Genomic DNA, 17817 nt, shown 5'->3' on the forward strand with positions numbered 1-17817 from the left:
TGATGATATTGTGCTGAAATATGGGTAGCTTTAAATGTATTGCACAACCTGGACAATTCAAATACTTATAAAAGTCAACAGGAAAATATTTAGGCAGTAGCCACCCACCAAGTAGAATAAACATCTAGAACTGAGTAAATTGGAACTACCAAGGAACAAATCAAATCAGTACAAACTGAAACTTTTTTCTTTCATTAAAAAAAAAGAGGGTTGGGAATGTGGCTTAGTGGTAGTATGTTTGCCTAGCATGCATGAAGCCCTGGGTTCAATTCCTTAGTACCACATAAACAGAAAAGGTCACAAGTGGTACTGTGGCTCAAGGGGTAGAGCACTAGCCTTGAGCACAGAGAGGTTCAGGGACAAATTCCAGGCCCTGAGTTCAAGTCCCAGGACTGGCAAAAAAAAAAAAAAAAGATATATATCCAAGATTTTAAAAAAAAGGTTTCTTCTAAGTTGCAAAAGAGTTGTGTCAAGACTTACCTCTAGAAACAGAGTATTTAGACATAAGGAGTATTGTCATTTATCCTTCAAATCCTGTGATAATGAAAAGATGTTTAGAATGATGAGTATTTGACATCTTCTATCTGTATCATAATATCCAGGCTTCTGGTACTTTCCTCATTCTCTGAAGAAAAACAGTAGCTCTGCAATGCTCTCTGTGTGTGATGGGTATATCTATAATCCCAGAACTTGGGAAACTAAGACAGGAGAAGCACAGTTCAAGGCTACCCTGGGCCACAAAGCAAGACTCCATTTCAGAAAAGAAAGAAGCTGGGCACCAGTGGTTCATGCTTTTAATCTTAGGTACTCAGGAGACTTGCGATCTGAGGATTGAGGTTCAAAACCACCCAGGCAGAAAAGTCCCTGTCAAAGTGAGCTCTTATCTCCAATAAACCACTCAGAAACCCTGGAAGTGGTGCTGTGGCTTAAATGGTAGAGCACTAGCCTTGAGCTGAAAAGCTGAGGGACAGCGCCCAGGCCCAGAGTTCAAGCCCCACAACTTACAAAAACAAAAACTGAAAATGGTACTGTGGCTCAAAGTGGTAGAGCACTAGCCTTAAGCAAAATGAAATCAGGGATAGTGCCACCCTCAGTTCAAGCCCCAGCACTGATGGAGGGAAAGAAGGAAGGAAGGAAAAAAAGGAAGGAAGAAAGAACAAGCCTCATATATATGCAGTAAGACAATGAGAGAGCAACTTTCCTGTCATTAGCCTGTTTACTTTAATCCATACATGGTATTTTCAAGGCCCATTCTGTAGTTCAAACCCTTGGGCCCTGCTTATTATAAAAGTGGCACGTCTCTCTTGTTTAAAAAATAAAAAGAGCTGAGCACTGGTGTCATACGACTGTAGTCCCAGCTACTCTGGAGACTGAGATCTAAAGATCGCAGTTTGAAGCCAGCCTATGAGACTCTTATGTCCAATTAACTACCCAAAAGTGTCTAAAGTAGAGGGTAGAGGTAGTGGAGATAGAGAGCCAACCTTGAGCAGAAGAGCTCAAGTGCCCACGTCCTGAGTTCAAGCCCCAGGGCCAAAAAATATTTTATAATATTTGGCCAGTGGGTGTAAAAATTTTAAATTATATCCTATTACCTTTTTATTTATTAGGTTACATTAGTTTTATAGAGAGGAGTTTCATTGTTATGTTTCTACACTTTTTTTTTTTTTTTTGCTGGTCCTAGGTCTTGAACTCAGGGCCTGGGCACTGTCCCTGAGCTTTTCTGTTCAACTCTAGCTCTCTACCAGTTGAGCCACTATTCTACATCCAGTTTACTGGTGGTTAATTGGAGATAAAAATCTCATGGACCTTCTTGCCCAAGCTGGCTTTGAACCTGGATCCTCAGATCTCAGCTTCCTGAGTAGTTAAGATTACAAGTATGAGACACTGGCACAGCTCCACACATATTTATTTACAATGTTTTTCATCAATCTGATCCTCTCTCTCTCTGACCCTTTCCCACTTTCCCCCTTCCCTTCTTCCGAAAACAATATCAACAGATTTCCTTGTTCAGTTTTCATAGTTGTGAGCAATTTATTTCAGTGATATTCATCCTCTTTCAACATGAAGGTTTTATTTCCCTGTCTTCATCAGAAATTGAGGGTAAAAGGATCAAAGAAGTCTTGTGTACATTTAAATCATCACATGCTTTTCTGGTCCTGTGCATGTCTCTGCTAGTTTTAGCAATTTAGTCTCAGTCTCATTTTATTCTATTAGCTTTTCTAAATCTAGGCTTCTAAATCTAGGATCAAAAACTTTAAGGAATATTTTAAGTAGATTAGGTCTCTTTTATTTTTTGATAATAGGATTGCAGTGGGTAGGCCGTGGGCAGTGCTCACAGCTAAATAAAGGTCTTTAGTAAGAGTGTATTTGCTGAGAGGTGTTTCATCCCTCTTTCCATAGCAACCTTATCTGTCAGATTAAGCATTCTGCTGGGAGTATAGTTAACCTCAGCTTCTGTTTGGAGCTATTTATCTGCCATTACTGGAATGTATTTACTCATCGCATCATTTGTTGTGTTTCTTTTTATCTTCTCAGGTGGCATTGGCAGGGTGGTCAATGGTGCCTTCATGGTGCTGAAAGGGCATCGGTCTATTGTTAACCAGGTTCGATTTAATCCCCACACCTACATGATCTGCTCTTCTGGCGTAGAAAAGATTATCAAGGTGAGACACCTCTTTCTGTCTTCTCTGAGAATGTATAGTTCGGAACTAGAGGAAACTGGAACATGGTATATAAGATCTCATATCTAAACATAGTAATTTAAAGATCTTTCAGATTTCTTGATGATTGCTAGGTATGGTGGCACATGCTGAAAAGCCCAGCACTCGGGAAGCTAAGGCAGTAGGATCATGAGTTTAAGGCCAGTCTGGCTATATAGTAAGTTAGAGGCCAGCCTAGACTGTATAGTAGGACAGTGTCTCAAAAACAAAAGAAAAAATCTCAGTAATTGTGACATATGACAACATATTAAAAAGTTGATACTTTTAAAATGAGTAAAGCTAGGCACCAACAGCTCACACTTGTATTCCTATCTATTCAGAAGGCTGAGATCTGAGGATTGTGGTTTAAAACTAGCCCTGGCAGGAAAGTATATGAGATTCTTATCTCCAGTTAACCACCCAAAAGCCAGAAATGGAGATGTGGCCCAAGTGATAGAGTGCTAGACTTGAGCACAAAATCTAAGGGACAGCATACAGGCCCTGAGTTCAAGCCCCAGTACTGCCCCTCCCCCTAAAAAACCAGTCAATCAATCAATAAAAGTGATTGAAAACCTTTTTCCAGAATTGTTTTGAATGTGTTTATTAATCAACTGATCTATTTTATATGTATTTTATTAGAAATATGTATTTATATAATTCTGTAGAAAAATGTAAATGGCTTTCTTTTGCTTGTTGGTAAAGGACTCTAGATCAATAAGTACATTTGTATACAGCTAGCTTTCTATGGTTTACATATATGTGCATATAATATAACTATTCCTTTAACATAGCGTTATGTATTGGGGGGCCATACTGGTGTTTGAACATGGAGCTGTGCTCTTGCCAGGCAGACATTCTAGCACTTGAGCCATGGTACCAGCCCCTATTTTGCTTTTAGTTTTTTGTTTTTGTTTTTGTTCCAATACTGGGACTTGAATTCTCAGGGCCTTGTGATCTTTTTTTTCAGGGCTGGCTGGCACTCTACCACTTGAGCCGCAGCTCTACATCTGGCTTTGTGCTATTTAGTTGGAAGTAACAGTCTCACAGACATTTCTGCCCAGGCTAGCTTTGAACTGTGACTCTTAGATCTCACTCTCCTGAGTTGCTAAGAATATAGTCCTGAGGCACTGGCACCCAGCAATTTTTAGAATAGCATCTCAGATTCATTCCAAGGCTGGCCTAACCCACTGTCCTCCTGTTTACACTTCTTACATATCTGGCATGACAGGCACAAACTACCATGTTGGTTAAGATGGGATCTTGATAACTTTTTGCCCAGACTAGCCACTGACTTTGATCTTTCCAAACTACCACCCACAGCCTTAGTGTGGGTATTTTTGTGGAGGTCTAAGTCTAGAATTTATGACCTTAGAGCTATTTCCAAACCTGCTAGGGCTACAGGTCCAAAGTCCCCTGTCTTCCCTATGACCTTGGACTTTAAAACTAATTTAAAACTAATCTCCAGGCTTTCAAAGAGATAGTATGTTCTAGACACTACCTGTTATGCTGTGTGATGTTTTCAATTGCCTTTCATCTCAATTATGATGAATTTTGTCAAAACCTTACGTGTAAGTTAGGAGAGCCAATATCTCTTCAATTCATCAGTGTATACTTTGCATTAATTGTTCTAATTGGCACAGATTTTCACTGATGATCAGAACCATAGCTAAGTTATGTTAGGATATGTTCTTTTTTTTTTATTGTGAAAATACTGTACAGAGAGGTTACAATTACATGGGCAAGATAATGAGTACATTTCTTATCAAGCATTGTAGCCTCCTCCTTTGTTTCCCCTTCCCATCCTTTAGGATATGTTCTTAGGACACACACACACACACACACACACACACACACACACACACACACACACACACACACACACACACACACACACACACACACACACACACACACACACACACACACACACACACACACACACACACACACACACACACACACACACACACACACACACACACACACACACACACACACACACACACACACACCCCTACTGCATGTGGTTATGATTGGGACTATTTGAATAATAAGAATCCTAAACACATCAAATGCATGAATTCACTTGCACTAAGCAGTATGTTTGTATCTGCAAAACAGAGAGAACCAGCCTGGTGAATGTCAACAGGAGGATAGCCCACTCCCCATCATTCAAATTATAGTTGGTAGTAACCCATTTTCCACATCAGAAAAAATAAGTGCTCAGTGGAGAAGGATGACACAAGGGCCTTGTGGTAGCTTGACTTTTAAGGAGTGTTGATGGTCCCTACAGATGTTTAGATTCCTCAGTTTCCTTTTTCTTAAAACCTAACATGAGTTTGAGAGAAAAAATTAAAACTTGTTAATGGTGATTTAATAATTTTCATTTTCTTTATTTTTGTTGTTTTTTTAACTCTGGAATGTGATGACAAATATAATATTGGTGTATGAGTCAACATTTTTATTTGTCCTTACTCTGACTTCTGGTTAGCCTTGGCTGCTCCCAGGGATCAAGGCTGACTTTCATGGATGTGTTTGTTGTCACAGAAGGCTAGAGTGGAATTTGTGGATCATTTAACCAAAACTTTTTCTTTTTACAGATGATGGGATGTACATTGTTAAATTAGTAATCTGAGGTCACACGGTTAATGAGTAGCAAAGCTAGGATAGAGCTAGTACTTTATGTCTCAACATTTACCATGCTAGCAGTGGAAGGCATGGGAAGCCTGATTAGAGCATCTGAGTAGCCCTTCAACTTGGGCAGTCATTGAAGTGGCCCTGCCCCTCACATTGCTTTCTCCTCCCCTTTGGCCTATGACTAATGAGTTGGCACTGTAGCATGTCCTCTCTAGGCCTGTTGACATCATTCTCTTTCTCGGAGAGCTTTCTGCTTGGGCATCTCCTTTAGAAGAGAAATTCCTGTTTGGCCATATACTCTGGGATGCTTCTGTGCTACATCCTCCCCAGTTATTGTTTAGTCAACTGAAATCCTTACCCCAAAGGTCATATGTTGGAAACTAGCCAAGTTCTCAAGAGAGAGAAGAAAATGTTTTCTCTATGAGGTTATCCAGACTGAGCTATGGAGCTTACTGCTCCCAGGTTCCCATAGGAACCAGGAGGCACATTTAGCCATTTGAAACCTTAAGTCTGCACAGATGACAATAGTGACAGGGAAAGCAAAAAGTTCTGGAGTTCTCAGCTTTGCTTCCACAGATGTCTTATATATTCACCGTCTGGTTTGGAACGGCATGGCATTAAAAGCACTGCAGGCCGGGCATGATAGTACCCCCAACACTCTGGACTGAAACGAGTTCCAGGCTAAGCCAGGCACCAGTGGTTCATGCTTATAATCCTAGCGGCTCAAGAAGCTGAGATCTGAGAACTGCAGTTCAAAGCTATCTTGAGCAGAAAAATCTAAGGCTCTTATGTGTATTATGTGTATTAAACTAGCAAAAAGCCAGAAGCGAGAGTATAGCTCAAATGGTAGACTGTCTCTCTCTCTTACACACACACACACACACACAGACAAAATAGTTTGAGGACAGCCTGAATTATATAGGCCAGTTCAAAGGCAGGAGAGGAAGTGGGAAGGAGAAGGATCACCTGGCCACTGGAATTACTACCCTTGCTTCTGCTTACATCATCCTGCAAGGCCATTGAGTCTCAATATCCTTGGGTCTGCTTCCAGCTGTAAGGGAGGACTTGCTACCCAGGGTTGCTTTGGGGATTACCTGTGTCTGACAATTGCTGTTAAAACACATGCCACTTTCCTGCTTAGTACTTCTGGGACACTTTAAAAAGTAGCTCAAAGAACATCATTTGCCATGTTCTATGCCAGCATGAGCTCTGCCTTTCTCTGTATATTCCACTTCCTCCCTGTCCTTATCCTTTACTACCACTTTTTAGCTTGGAGAAGAATCCCTTTTGTAGGACAAACCTTTTCCCCACCCATAATAGGTCTTCCATTTCCTTGAATGCCCCCATTTAGTAACTGTGTTATAAACATGGAAGAATGAGGCATTATTTCCCTCAAAGCTCAATATTTATTTACTTGCCCCATATACTTATATTTATATATTATATATATATATATATATATTTAAAACCTCTCTTCCTTCCCCTCCCCTCCCCGCCCCCCCCCCCCCCCCCCCCGCAGTGGGGCCTGAACTCGGCCTGGCGGCTGTCCCTGTGCTCTTCAGCTCAAGGCTAGTGCTCTACCACTTGAGCCACACAGCGCCACTTCCAGCTTTTTCAGCTTATGTGGTGCTCAAGAATTGAACTCAGGGCCTCATGCATGCAAAGCAAGTACTCTACCACTGAGCCACCTTCCCAGCCCCCTTGCCCCATATTTTTGATATATACCAATGTATACCATTGTGCTAGGTCCTATGTGGTACATGAAGAGTGAAAAATAGGAAACACATGAGAATACATGAAAAATGCAACATAATGAGAGATATAACGAGTTTCCAAGAGATACACATAAAGTACTGCAGGAAGGAGAGATTTTTCCTAAAAGTCACTACTTGAGGTGGGAAGAACATTCCAAATTATTTATTTCATTGAATCAAACATTTAGTCCCTATTTACTATGTGCCAGGCATTGTGCTTATAAATAAAAACGTTCAGAAACAGGAACACTTAGGACCTATTAAGAAAATAAATGATTGACACTGGGTGCTGGTGTCTCATGCCTGTAATCCTAGCTACTTGGGAGGCTGAGACCCAAGGATTGAGTTCAAAGCCACACCTGGCAGAAAAGACTGAGAATCTTATCTCTAATTAACCACCAGAAAATCAGAGTAGAACTGTGGTTCCAAGGGATAGAGCACTAGCCTTGAACAATAGAGCTCAGAGACAGTGCCCAGGCCCTGAGTTCAAGCCCTATGATTGACAGGAAGAGGAGAGGGTGGGGGAGGAGGAAAACAGAAGGAGAAGAAGACAAAAAAGGGGGAAAGGAGAGGAAATGATTGGGTAAAGTAAAGAAGCAGGCCCAGAGGGCCTTAGAAGCCTCATTAGGCAGTGTAGCCATTTAGGACCTAATATATAGCTACAGTCAGTACACAGACAAACTAAGAGAGCTGCTACATCAAGCAGGGAGTGTCCACTCAGATACTTGCTACTTAATTGGCTTTCCACTTGAATGCTCTTGGAAAAAGAATAGAACTTCATCTTTTTACTTGGCCTTTGAACAACTCTTCATAGGCTTACAGAGAAATCTTAGCCCTCTTCCTTTGCTCCAAATCTAGCTCCAATTCGGAGTCATGCTTGGTAATAGGAAGTTGGGTTTGGGTTTTTTTTTTTTTTTTTTTTTTTTTTTTTGCTTTGATGTTGATATTCAAGGTCAAAAAATGAAGTACTTCACAGTGTTTGAAATGGATGTTTTAAGGGTAAAGACCAAGATAATAGAGACAGTCTGTACTTCGGAAGCTCAAAAGCCTTTTTGAGAATTGGGCATGTTAACATGTTGCATGCCTGTAATCCCAGCTACTCAGAGGGGAGAAGTCTGGCCCTGGCAAAAGCATGAGACTTTATCACTAAAAGCAAAAAGGGCTAGCAGCTTGGCTCAAGTGGTCCCTAAGCTTAAGCCCCATTACTGCCTCCATGTCAGAAAAAGAAAATCTCTGGATGAGTCTATTGATTTCCTGCTGTGAGGTTCAAATGAAAGTGAAACGGCCTTGCCTCTTGGTGCTTGGTTATTGCTTATGTCATTTCATCATTCTCATGTCTGTGGATGAGAAACAGAGGTTTCCAAGGTTGATATCATGCTCAGAGCTGTGAGAAGCGATGGGGTTGGGTTCCCATCTGCTCCTCCCTCTCCTGGGTTCCGAACCCTACAAAGGACTGTACCGTCAGTCCTTTGAGGAGAAGACTGGGTGTTTGCTGGATGAGACCCATCTAATTTCACTGTTTAAACTGTCACCCGAGGTCACTAGGTAGCTGGGAATTGAGTGGGAACCCTTTCATTTGATTGTTTTGTTCCATTATCCCAAGCTTCAGGAGTGATCAGTCTACTTCACCTTAATAAATCCCGGAGCCCAAATAAAATCTGTCTTTTAATGTTATGGTTTTTTATTCCTAAAGAGAAAGTGGGGGCAAGGCTTGGACAGATGGGAACCATAAAGTTGGCTTGCAAAGTAGTTAGGCCAGCTTTGTACTTGTGTTAATTCTGAGATGATATGAAGGACAAGTAGACTTGTCTTCATATTGAAAAACATGGTTAGCAACATTTTACCAATTTTGAACTGGGAGATAAAAGACTGGGCTCAGAGTTTAGGATACCCCCAAAACATCCTAAGGAGTTTGCCTTTATGTTTTTATGTCCTGAGACATCTGTTTGTGGAGATTTGCATTTATAATTTGAGCCTTGTACTGGATACTATGTCTAAATGTGTATCAAATATCAATCAGTCTCACAAAGAATTTGAAAATCCATTCAGACAAACTCATTATTTTCTGCTACTTATTTAATATTGACTATATTTTTAGTATTTCTTAAAACTGGCTTTTACTCATTCCCTTGAATATTTGTTAGAAACACATACTCTTGGGCCAGGCGCTGGCAACACACACCTGTACTCAGGAGGTTGAGATATAAGGATCGCGGATCAAAGCCAAGCCAAAAAGAAATGTCTGTGAGACTTCTATCTCTAATAAACTACCCAGGAAGCCACAAATGGAGCTGTAGCTCAAGTGGTAGAATGTTAGCCTTGAGCAAAAGAAGACCAGGGAAAGTGTCCAGGCCCTGAGTTCAAACCTCAGGACTAGAAAAACAGACAAACAAAAACACAACACATAATCTTGGCACCAAACTATGTCTTACTGAGAATTTGGAACTTCAGCCAGGCTCTGGCAAATCAAATCCTTGATCTATTCAGGAGATTGAGATCTAAGGATCACAGTCCAAAACCAGCTTCATCTTAACCAGAAGAAGAAGAAAAAAAAAAAAAAAGCCAGACTGGAGGCGTAGTGGGAGAGTACCCCAGAGTGCAAGCCCTAGAATAGGCCAAAAATTAAAAATAAAAATTAAAAAAGTGGGCTCAGAGTCAACATTGTTCTGCAGGTCATTCCTGGACACTCCAAACTTAGGGAATCGCCATCTTAAAACCCCTAAGTGAGATTATGAAGCCGAAAAGGGGAGAACAGCTGAGGACAGGAACTGGGGATAGATAACAAAACTGAAGAATGAATCTGCGTTGGGGATTTGTGGGAAGATGCTGCTCTGGATTTCTTCAGGCTGTTTTGAACTCCTCTAAGAGACATTGTTTTCCAGAAATTGCTAACTAAAGCACTGGAGGAATGAGCATTATTTTCACAAGGAGGCAGATTCATCCTGAGATAGCTTTGGGGAAACAAATGTTTTTGTTTTGATGGTGCGTGGAGAATGTGAGGTTACTGTTCTCTGGGTTAGATGCCATCTAAAGATAGACAGCCTGTCAGGCAAGAAAATCACCCGGAATTCATTGAGTTGCTATAGCAACTCAGTGATGTAACAGATTTTCTGCTGCTCTATGGACCAATCTGGTGATGAGGTAGAGCTAATCCTTCTTGTTTGCTATGACAACTTAATTATGTTGAACTTTATTTTTGCAAACTTATCCAACCTATAAAGTTGAGCCTTTGAATCAGACAGACCTGAACTAGAATCCTAGTTCTGTTACCTGGTAGCTATGAGTCCATGTGTCTGACTAGAGAGTTGAGGTGTGTTAAGGGATGGGATTGTAATCACTCCTGCAGGTGAGTGTGTCTTACCTGTTCTGAAGCTAACAGATTAAGGGAGCAAACCAATAGTTCCCTGGTTAAGAGAACCCAGTTTCCTGGGTAACTGATGCCTGCATGTCCAAGTGGGAACTGCAGTGTAGGCAGTGGACTATTCTTATCAAGCTCCAATAAGCAATTCCCATTGGTTAAAATAGAAAGATTACAGTTGAGTAGAGCTGCAGTATTTCTGTTTGGAGCTATAGACTGAAACTCTCAGAGGACCAACTGCTGAGTCTGTTTTCCACTTTGGACAGTGGTATCTCTCTGCACAGTGTTAATCTTCTGAGAATCTTTTAATGCACTGACTAATCTTCACATCCCCTCTATCCGAATTTTAGATTAGGATTATAACTCCTAGTTTTCTAATAGAGGAGTGTAAAGGGGAGAGAAGTTGTGAGGCAGACAAAATGTTATCTTGGACCTAGGGACAGAGGTTAGGCCTCCAGATACAAGGTTAATTCTGTCTTGAATCATACTTTCTTGCACCTAACTCTGAAAGCCTCAATTTCCATATACAACTACATGATTCAGTCTTAGAAAGCATGTTGTTGTTGTTGTTGTTGTTAATTTTTGGTTTGTTTTGGTTTGGTTTTGGTTTTGGCAGTACTGAGGTTTGAACTTGGGGCTTCAGGCTTGCCAGGTAGGCAATTTGCACATACCTCCAGTCCTTTTTAGTCTGATTTTTGTTTATTTGTTTGGGGGGGGGGGGGTCCGGTTGTGGGGCCTGAACTCTGGGCCTGGGTGCTGTCCCTCAGCTCTTCAGCCCAAGGCTAGTGCTCTACTTCTTGAGCCACAGCGCCACCTCTGGCTTTTTTCTTTTTGCTTAGTGGTGCTGAGGAATCGAACCCAGGGCCTCATGCATGCAAGGCAAGCGCTGTGACACTGAGCCAACTTCCCAGCCCCTAGTCTGATCATTGTTAAGATAGGATCTCACTTTGGGGGCTGGCCTGTATCATGATCTTCCTACTTAAACTTCCCACTGTAGCTGGGATGGCTACTATGCACCACTCCTGTTCAATTGGAGTCTAAAAATATTTTTGTCCCGACTGGCATAGAACTTAAAATCCTCCCAATCTTAGTCTCCTGAGAAGCTGGGATGGCAAGCACACACCACTGCTCCCAGCAGTGTCTTGTGAACTTTTTTGCCTGGGCTGGCCTCAAACCATGATTTTCCTTACATTTGCCTCCTGAATAGCGAGGATCACAGGGGTGCCAGACTTGTTTTTTATTTGTTCGGTGCTGATGGTGGTGGTGTGGTGGTGGTGGTGGTGGTGGTGCTGCTGCTGCTGCTGCTGCTTCTCCTCCTCTTCCTCCTCTTCCTCCTCCTCCTCCTTCTCCTCCTCTTCCTCTTCCTCCTCCTCCTCCTTCTTCTCTTCCTCTTCCTCTTCCTCCTCCTCCTCCTCCTTCTTCTCCTCCTCTTCCTCTTCCTCCTCCTCTTCCCCCTCTTCCTCCTCCTCCTTCCTTCCTTCCTTCCTTCCTTCCTTCCTTCCTTCCTTCCCTCCTTCCCTCCTTCCTTCCCTCCTTCCTTCCTCCCTTCCTTCCTTCCTTCTTCCTTCCTTCCTTCCTTCCTTCTTTCCTTCCTTCCTTCTTTCCTTCCTTCCTTCTTTCCTTCCTTCTTTCTTCTTCTGTTTCCTCATGTCTTCCAGGCAGGCAGTCTGCTGCTGAGCTATACCTTCAGCTCCTTTTTGCACTTATTTTTGACCCTTGCTTCCCTTCTGAGCACATACCTAGACTAAGATTTCCCTATTTTAGGCTTCCCTTCATAGCTAAGATGACAGGCATGTTTGTTTCCATTGATTGGAGTCTCATACTTTTCTTCCTCAGCTGACCTGAAACTGCAGTCTTCCTGACATAAGCCTTTTACAAGCATATACCACTGTGCTCAGCTATTAAAATTGAGAAGTACCTAATTGGCCTTGATGCTTGAGACAGAGTCTCACAGTATAGCCTAGACTGGCCTTAAACTACAATGCTCCTGCCTCAGTCTCTCAAGTGCTAGGCTTATAGGCAAAGAATACATTTTTAAAGGTAGTGACTTTAAGATAACATGGAGTATTCAAAGAAGCTCTGCCTTAATGGCATTTATTGCTACCAAATATAGCCCACTTTCCAATGAGTCTTGATGGCTTTTGTTTTCCATCTTCTATGCAGATCTGGAGCCCATACAAGCAGCCAGGATGTACTGGAGACCTTGATGGCCGGATTGAAGATGATTCCCGCTGCCTCTACACCCATGAAGAATATATCAGCCTTGTGCTGAATAGTGGGAGTGGCCTGTCCCACGATTATGCCAATCAGTCGGTCCAGGAAGATCCCCGGATGATGGCCTTCTTTGACTCCCTGGTTCGCCGAGAAATTGAGGGCTGGAGCTCTGACTCAGACAGTGACCTCAGTGAAAGTACTATCCTTCAACTTCATGCAGGAGTCAGTGAGCGCTCAGGCTACACTGACTCAGAGTCCTCGGCCTCACTGCCCCGCTCCCCACCTCCCACAGTAGATGAGTCTGCTGACAATGCCTTCCACCTGGGCCCCCTTAGGGTCACCAGCACAAATGCTGTGGCACCGACCCCACCAACATCCACGTGTGAGGACGCAGCCTCTCGGCAGCAGCGCCTGTCTGCTCTGAGGCGTTACCAGGATAAACGCCTTCTGGCTCTGTCCAACGAGTCTGATTCTGAAGAGAATGCCTGTGAGGTTGAACTGGATACAGATCTCTTCCCCCGCCCACGGTCACCCAGTCCTGAAGATGAATCCAGCAGTTCCAGCAGCTCCAGCAGCTCAGAGGATGAAGAGGAACTGAATGAACGCCGAGCCTCCACCCGGCAGCGAAATGCCATGCGTCGACGACAAAAGACACCCCGAGAAGAGAGGCCTAGTGCCCCAATCAAGCCTACAAACACCTACATTGGAGAAGACAACTACGATTACCCCCAGATCAAGGTGGACGATCTTTCCTCCTCCCCTGCCTCCTCCCCTGAGCGGAGCACTTCCACCCTGGAGATCCAGCCAAACCGAGCATCACCAACTTCTGACATTGAATCTGTTGAGCGAAAGATTTATAAAGCTTACAAATGGCTCCGCTACTCTTATATCTCTTACTCAAATAACAAAGATGGAGAGCCCTCCATTGTGACTGGGGAAGCCGATGAAGGGAGAGCAGGAACTAGCCACAAAGACAACCCAGCCCCTTCTTCTAGTAAGGAAGCCTGTGTAAACACGGCGGGGGCCCAGAGGAACCAGGACCTGCCCCCTGAAGGGCTTAGCAAGGATGCTTTTAAAGAAGGGCCTTCCACTAGAAATCCTAGCAATGGCCCCGGTCATGAGCACGGCAGCCATCCCTGGGCAGAGGCATCAGAGGGCACCTCTGAGGACACTAACAATGGTGGCTCTCTAGAACACTCTTCTTGCGAAACCAAGAAGCTCAATGGAAAGGCCCTAAGCAAGGCCCTGAGCAGCCAGGCTGAGGACCCACCTTCTCTTCCAGTCCCTAAGCCATCTGGCTCTACTCTTGACGGTGGGCCTGGCAACCTCCCCAGGACCCAGTCTGATGACCGTGAGGAGAGGAGCCTTGAAACCATCTGTGCCAACCACAACAATGGACGCTTACACCCCTGGCCCCCTCACCCCCACAACAATGGGCAGAACTTTGGGGAACTAGAGACAGTGACCTTTTCTTCCCCAGGACACTCCAACACTGACCATGATAACTTGTCTGTGTCAGGGACTCTCCTACACAAAGATTGTTGTGCGTCCGAAATGGCCAGTGAGGCCACCAGTGCTGTAATGAGAGAGGACCCCATTGACCCCTCAGCCCCAGACAGCAGCCGGGCTGCTGATGGCCACAGTGGCCTCAAAAGGCACCGAGTTGAATTAGAAGATACAGATTCAGAGAATTCCTCCTCAGAGAAGAAATTGAAAACATGATAAATACAAAGGGAAAGCAAACAGCTACAAACAGTAGCCTTACAAATTTTATCTTGTTAGTGAACATGGAGGAAAGGAAAAAAGTATTAAAGGCACATAAAACCAGGGCCTAAAATTTTGTGTCTACTGCTGCTCCCTTCTATTCACTTCACCCGTGGGTTGGAATGTCTAGCTAGCCATTGGCTTGTGCTGTGTTGAGGAGCAAAGCTCCCTTCTAGTCAGCGAGAGCAAGGTTCTGGGAAAGGGAATCCGTGTTGGGACGTTTGACTTGTTCTCGCATGCATGTGTGCACCAATGCATGTGAGCATTTTGTCTCATGATACCTTTCTTTTAGCCATCAGCAAGAACCTGTGGGTCTGTAATTTTTGCCATCTCACCTGTTCACATGCCATAGGGGTTCTGGTGTTGATGGTGAATGCTCTGTTAATCAGATTGTACTGCCAGTGAGTTGTAGATTTATGCTGGGAGAATGCAAAGAAGCCTTCAGTCCATTGGCTGTGCTGGAGGGGAGAACGCTACTCCTTTCTTAAAGGAATCTTCCATGTTCTCTAAGGAATACTTCATTGAACATTTAATGTGCACATCCTAAAAACAGAGCATTTTTAATGCTAGTGAGAGGTTAGCACGTAAGATCAGATTCAAGAGCACATGTTCCCTGATAAATTCCGCTGTTTGCAAACTGAGCGTGTGGCAATGTGTACTGCAGAGGGGCCATACAATATGACTAGTCACAGATAACACAATGTAGCCAGTCAGGCACTAGGTCAAGGCATGTAGGCCAGCAGGTGCCTCCTTGAATTCATGTGATGGAGGCTTGGCGTGTTGAAAGAAGGAGAAAGCACAGCTTTCAAGAGCTCTGTGCTCAAACTACTAAAGTGGATATTAGAGGTGTGTTAATGAAGTGTAGTGAAGAACAGAATGTGCTACTTTATTCTTTTAATTCAGTTCAAAACCATTTGTCAGTGTTGGGCCTGGTGTCTTTCCTCAGGCTTACAGTAAAGAGGATATGGGGTTCTGATTGATCTTTGCAGAGCGGTAGGCATCTCAAGGTGATTTTCTTACTGAGTAGGTCTGTTAGGAGGCAGAGGGGATAGGGAGAGTGGTGTTGGTTTCACTCCTGGCTGCAGAAGAGACTCAGTTCTGTTGAGGTATGGAATGATTAAGAGGAAAAAAGACCCAGAGATTTTCAGCTTTGTAGTGGTGGTTAGCATCCCTCAATGAAAGGTTAAGACAGGAAGAACTTGGAATGATCAAGTGTTTTGTTGACAGAGAGGACACTAAAGGCGGAATACTGGCAAAACGTGAGGAAGAGAAAGAACAATAACTTCAGTGCAAAGGTGCTAGATAGCCAGGAGCCCCATTGAGATTGGTAATAGGGGGATGCTAGCACAAGGCTAGTATGGTCTCACTGTCCAGCACTCCTTTTAGACAAGGATCTGTCCCACTGGAACCTCAACCTATGGGGGCTGAAGAATGAAATCTAGTGATGGGGCTGGGTTCTGTATGAAAGGAAAGTGTTTGGTGTGAGCCAAGAGGAAGTAACCAAGTTCTGCAAGGGAAGGTGTGCCTAGAATGTGTGTGCTGTGGTTGGGTGTGAAGCACTGTGCTAGCAGGAGGCGGAGTGTGTGCGGTGGGGATGCATATGGTTCAATAACTGGACCCGTACGGGGGAAGTGGGACGATGATTCTGTAACTAATAATAGAATTACTTTGGATTTGTAATCTAAATGGTTCTATAATTTGTCTTTGACTATTCATGGATAATTGTAAATTCTGGTTTTATAAGCCCAAGTCATTTTACATTTGCTTTTCCAAAATGTATTAAATTTGAATTTTTAATCCTTTATATACAAAAAAGATATAACCACTCAGTGTGTGTTTCTCTTCCCCTTCTTAGTCAGCACACCCAATCCTTATAGTTTGTTTTGTTTTAACCTGATCAACATATAGCCTCTTCTGACTTCTCTAAAGACAGTCCTGAAGGAAAAAAAAAAAGAAAGAAATTTCCTTAGGAACTAAGGATGGTTATAGTCCCCAAATGCAGAACTTGGTCCTCGATTTAAGGAGCCTTTACCTTGTTTTGGTTGCTCAAAAGAGAAGTTCATAATGTTCATAAAGTCAGGTTTTATTTTGGTTAACTATAGAAGTCCAGGAAGACTGGGGGCATGGCTCAGGTGAAAGAGTGCCTGCCTAAAAGTCAAAGAATGTTGCCTGCCATCCTTGAGAGAGATGTGCAGCATTGCAGTTCAGCTGGCCAGGAGACAGCAGCCCCAGGATGTTCCCACTGAGCAGCTGGGAAATGGGTATTTATTTTAGTTGCCTCACATCTTTTGTGTGTGATCTTGGCCCTGACCCCCTGGCCGGAACTACTACTATAGCTCCTCTGCCTGCATCGTTGTAGAATTGAGGTCCCAACTTGAGATGCACTTAATCCCCAAATGCTCCCATGATTAAGTAATTTCCCTAGCAGGGCAGATAGCACTGATTAGATTAATGACTATTTGGCAGTGCATCTTATATTTTCCTCTACCCTCCACATTCTGTACATAAAGTTTTAAAGTGGCAGGTTCAGATAGATAAAACCTTTTCTCTACATTTTATTTCCACCTGGTTTTGTAAATGATTTTGTGGACAGCAGGTAAATGAGTTATATAAGTTGTTGGCTTGGGGCAGGTAAATGAGTTATATAAGTTGTTGGCTTGGGACAAATGAAGTTGACAACTGTGATCAATTTAATAAGCTGAGTCTCTTGTTGTCTGTCAAGGTGCCTTCCTCTGCTGGCCTTACCTCCTCACCGCCCCGGCTCTCCTCACCCAGAAGGCCGACTCTTCTCTTGTGTATATGCAAATAAACTGTTATTCACTTGTCCCGTCCTCTTCTCTTCCCAGAAGATTTGATTGCTTAAACACCCCTCCTCCTTTACTTTGTTATTTTTATTATGCTTGGAAATTTGATTCTAAGCCATGCTGAACAGTAGAGACAAATTCCACACCTATGACCACCATAATTGTCATTTCTAGGTATTGGGACAAAACACCTAACAACAAAAGTAGGGTAGGGAGGTGGTGGGTGCTTAGCCTCATTGGCCAGGCTTTGAGGGACACAAAATGAACTTGAGGAGCCTTGCAGGGAAGGGACAGAGCAACCAGCGTCACTCCCTCTCCCCTTCCATCCCTCCCCCCCCACCCCCCACCCCCCACCCCCCACCCCCAGCATGTGTTCTGGTATTTCCAAATATCAAATTGTTTTTCCTGACATGTCTCAAACATGGCTTTCAAACCCTTTTTTCTTTTAATGATGTTTTGAGACAGTCTCTTGTTATGTAGCCCAGGCTGACTCTGGACTCCAGATCCTCCTTCCTATGGCTCTCAAGTACCAGGATTATAAGTATATGTCATCACACCTGGCAAACATTGTTTTCCTGAAAAAGGGA

The 17817-nt window shown here is 43.3% G+C and overlaps 1 protein-coding gene across 4 annotated transcripts in view; it reads left to right on the top strand.

Annotated features, from left to right (window-relative positions):
• Positions 1 to 17250, top strand: part of Dcaf5 (DDB1 and CUL4 associated factor 5) — a 108598-nt gene extending 91348 nt beyond the window's left edge. For 3 of the 4 annotated variants that reach the window (XM_042692471.1, XM_042692472.1, XM_042692473.1), the window contains exons 8-9: positions 2536 to 2663; positions 12612 to 17250. In XM_042692471.1, the coding sequence (XP_042548405.1) occupies positions 2536 to 2663; positions 12612 to 14384 (1901 nt within the window). In that variant the 3' untranslated portion in view covers positions 14385 to 17250. The remainder of the gene's footprint in view (positions 1 to 2535; positions 2664 to 12611) is intronic. The other variant, XR_006149425.1, reaches the window with a different exon arrangement.
• The last annotated feature ends 567 nt before the right edge of the window (positions 17251 to 17817 follow it).

Source organism: Dipodomys spectabilis, unplaced genomic scaffold (assembly GCF_019054845.1).
Source record: "Dipodomys spectabilis isolate Male_0828 unplaced genomic scaffold, ASM1905484v1 ptg000157l, whole genome shotgun sequence".
NCBI classification, from domain to species: domain Eukaryota; kingdom Metazoa; phylum Chordata; class Mammalia; order Rodentia; family Heteromyidae; genus Dipodomys; species Dipodomys spectabilis.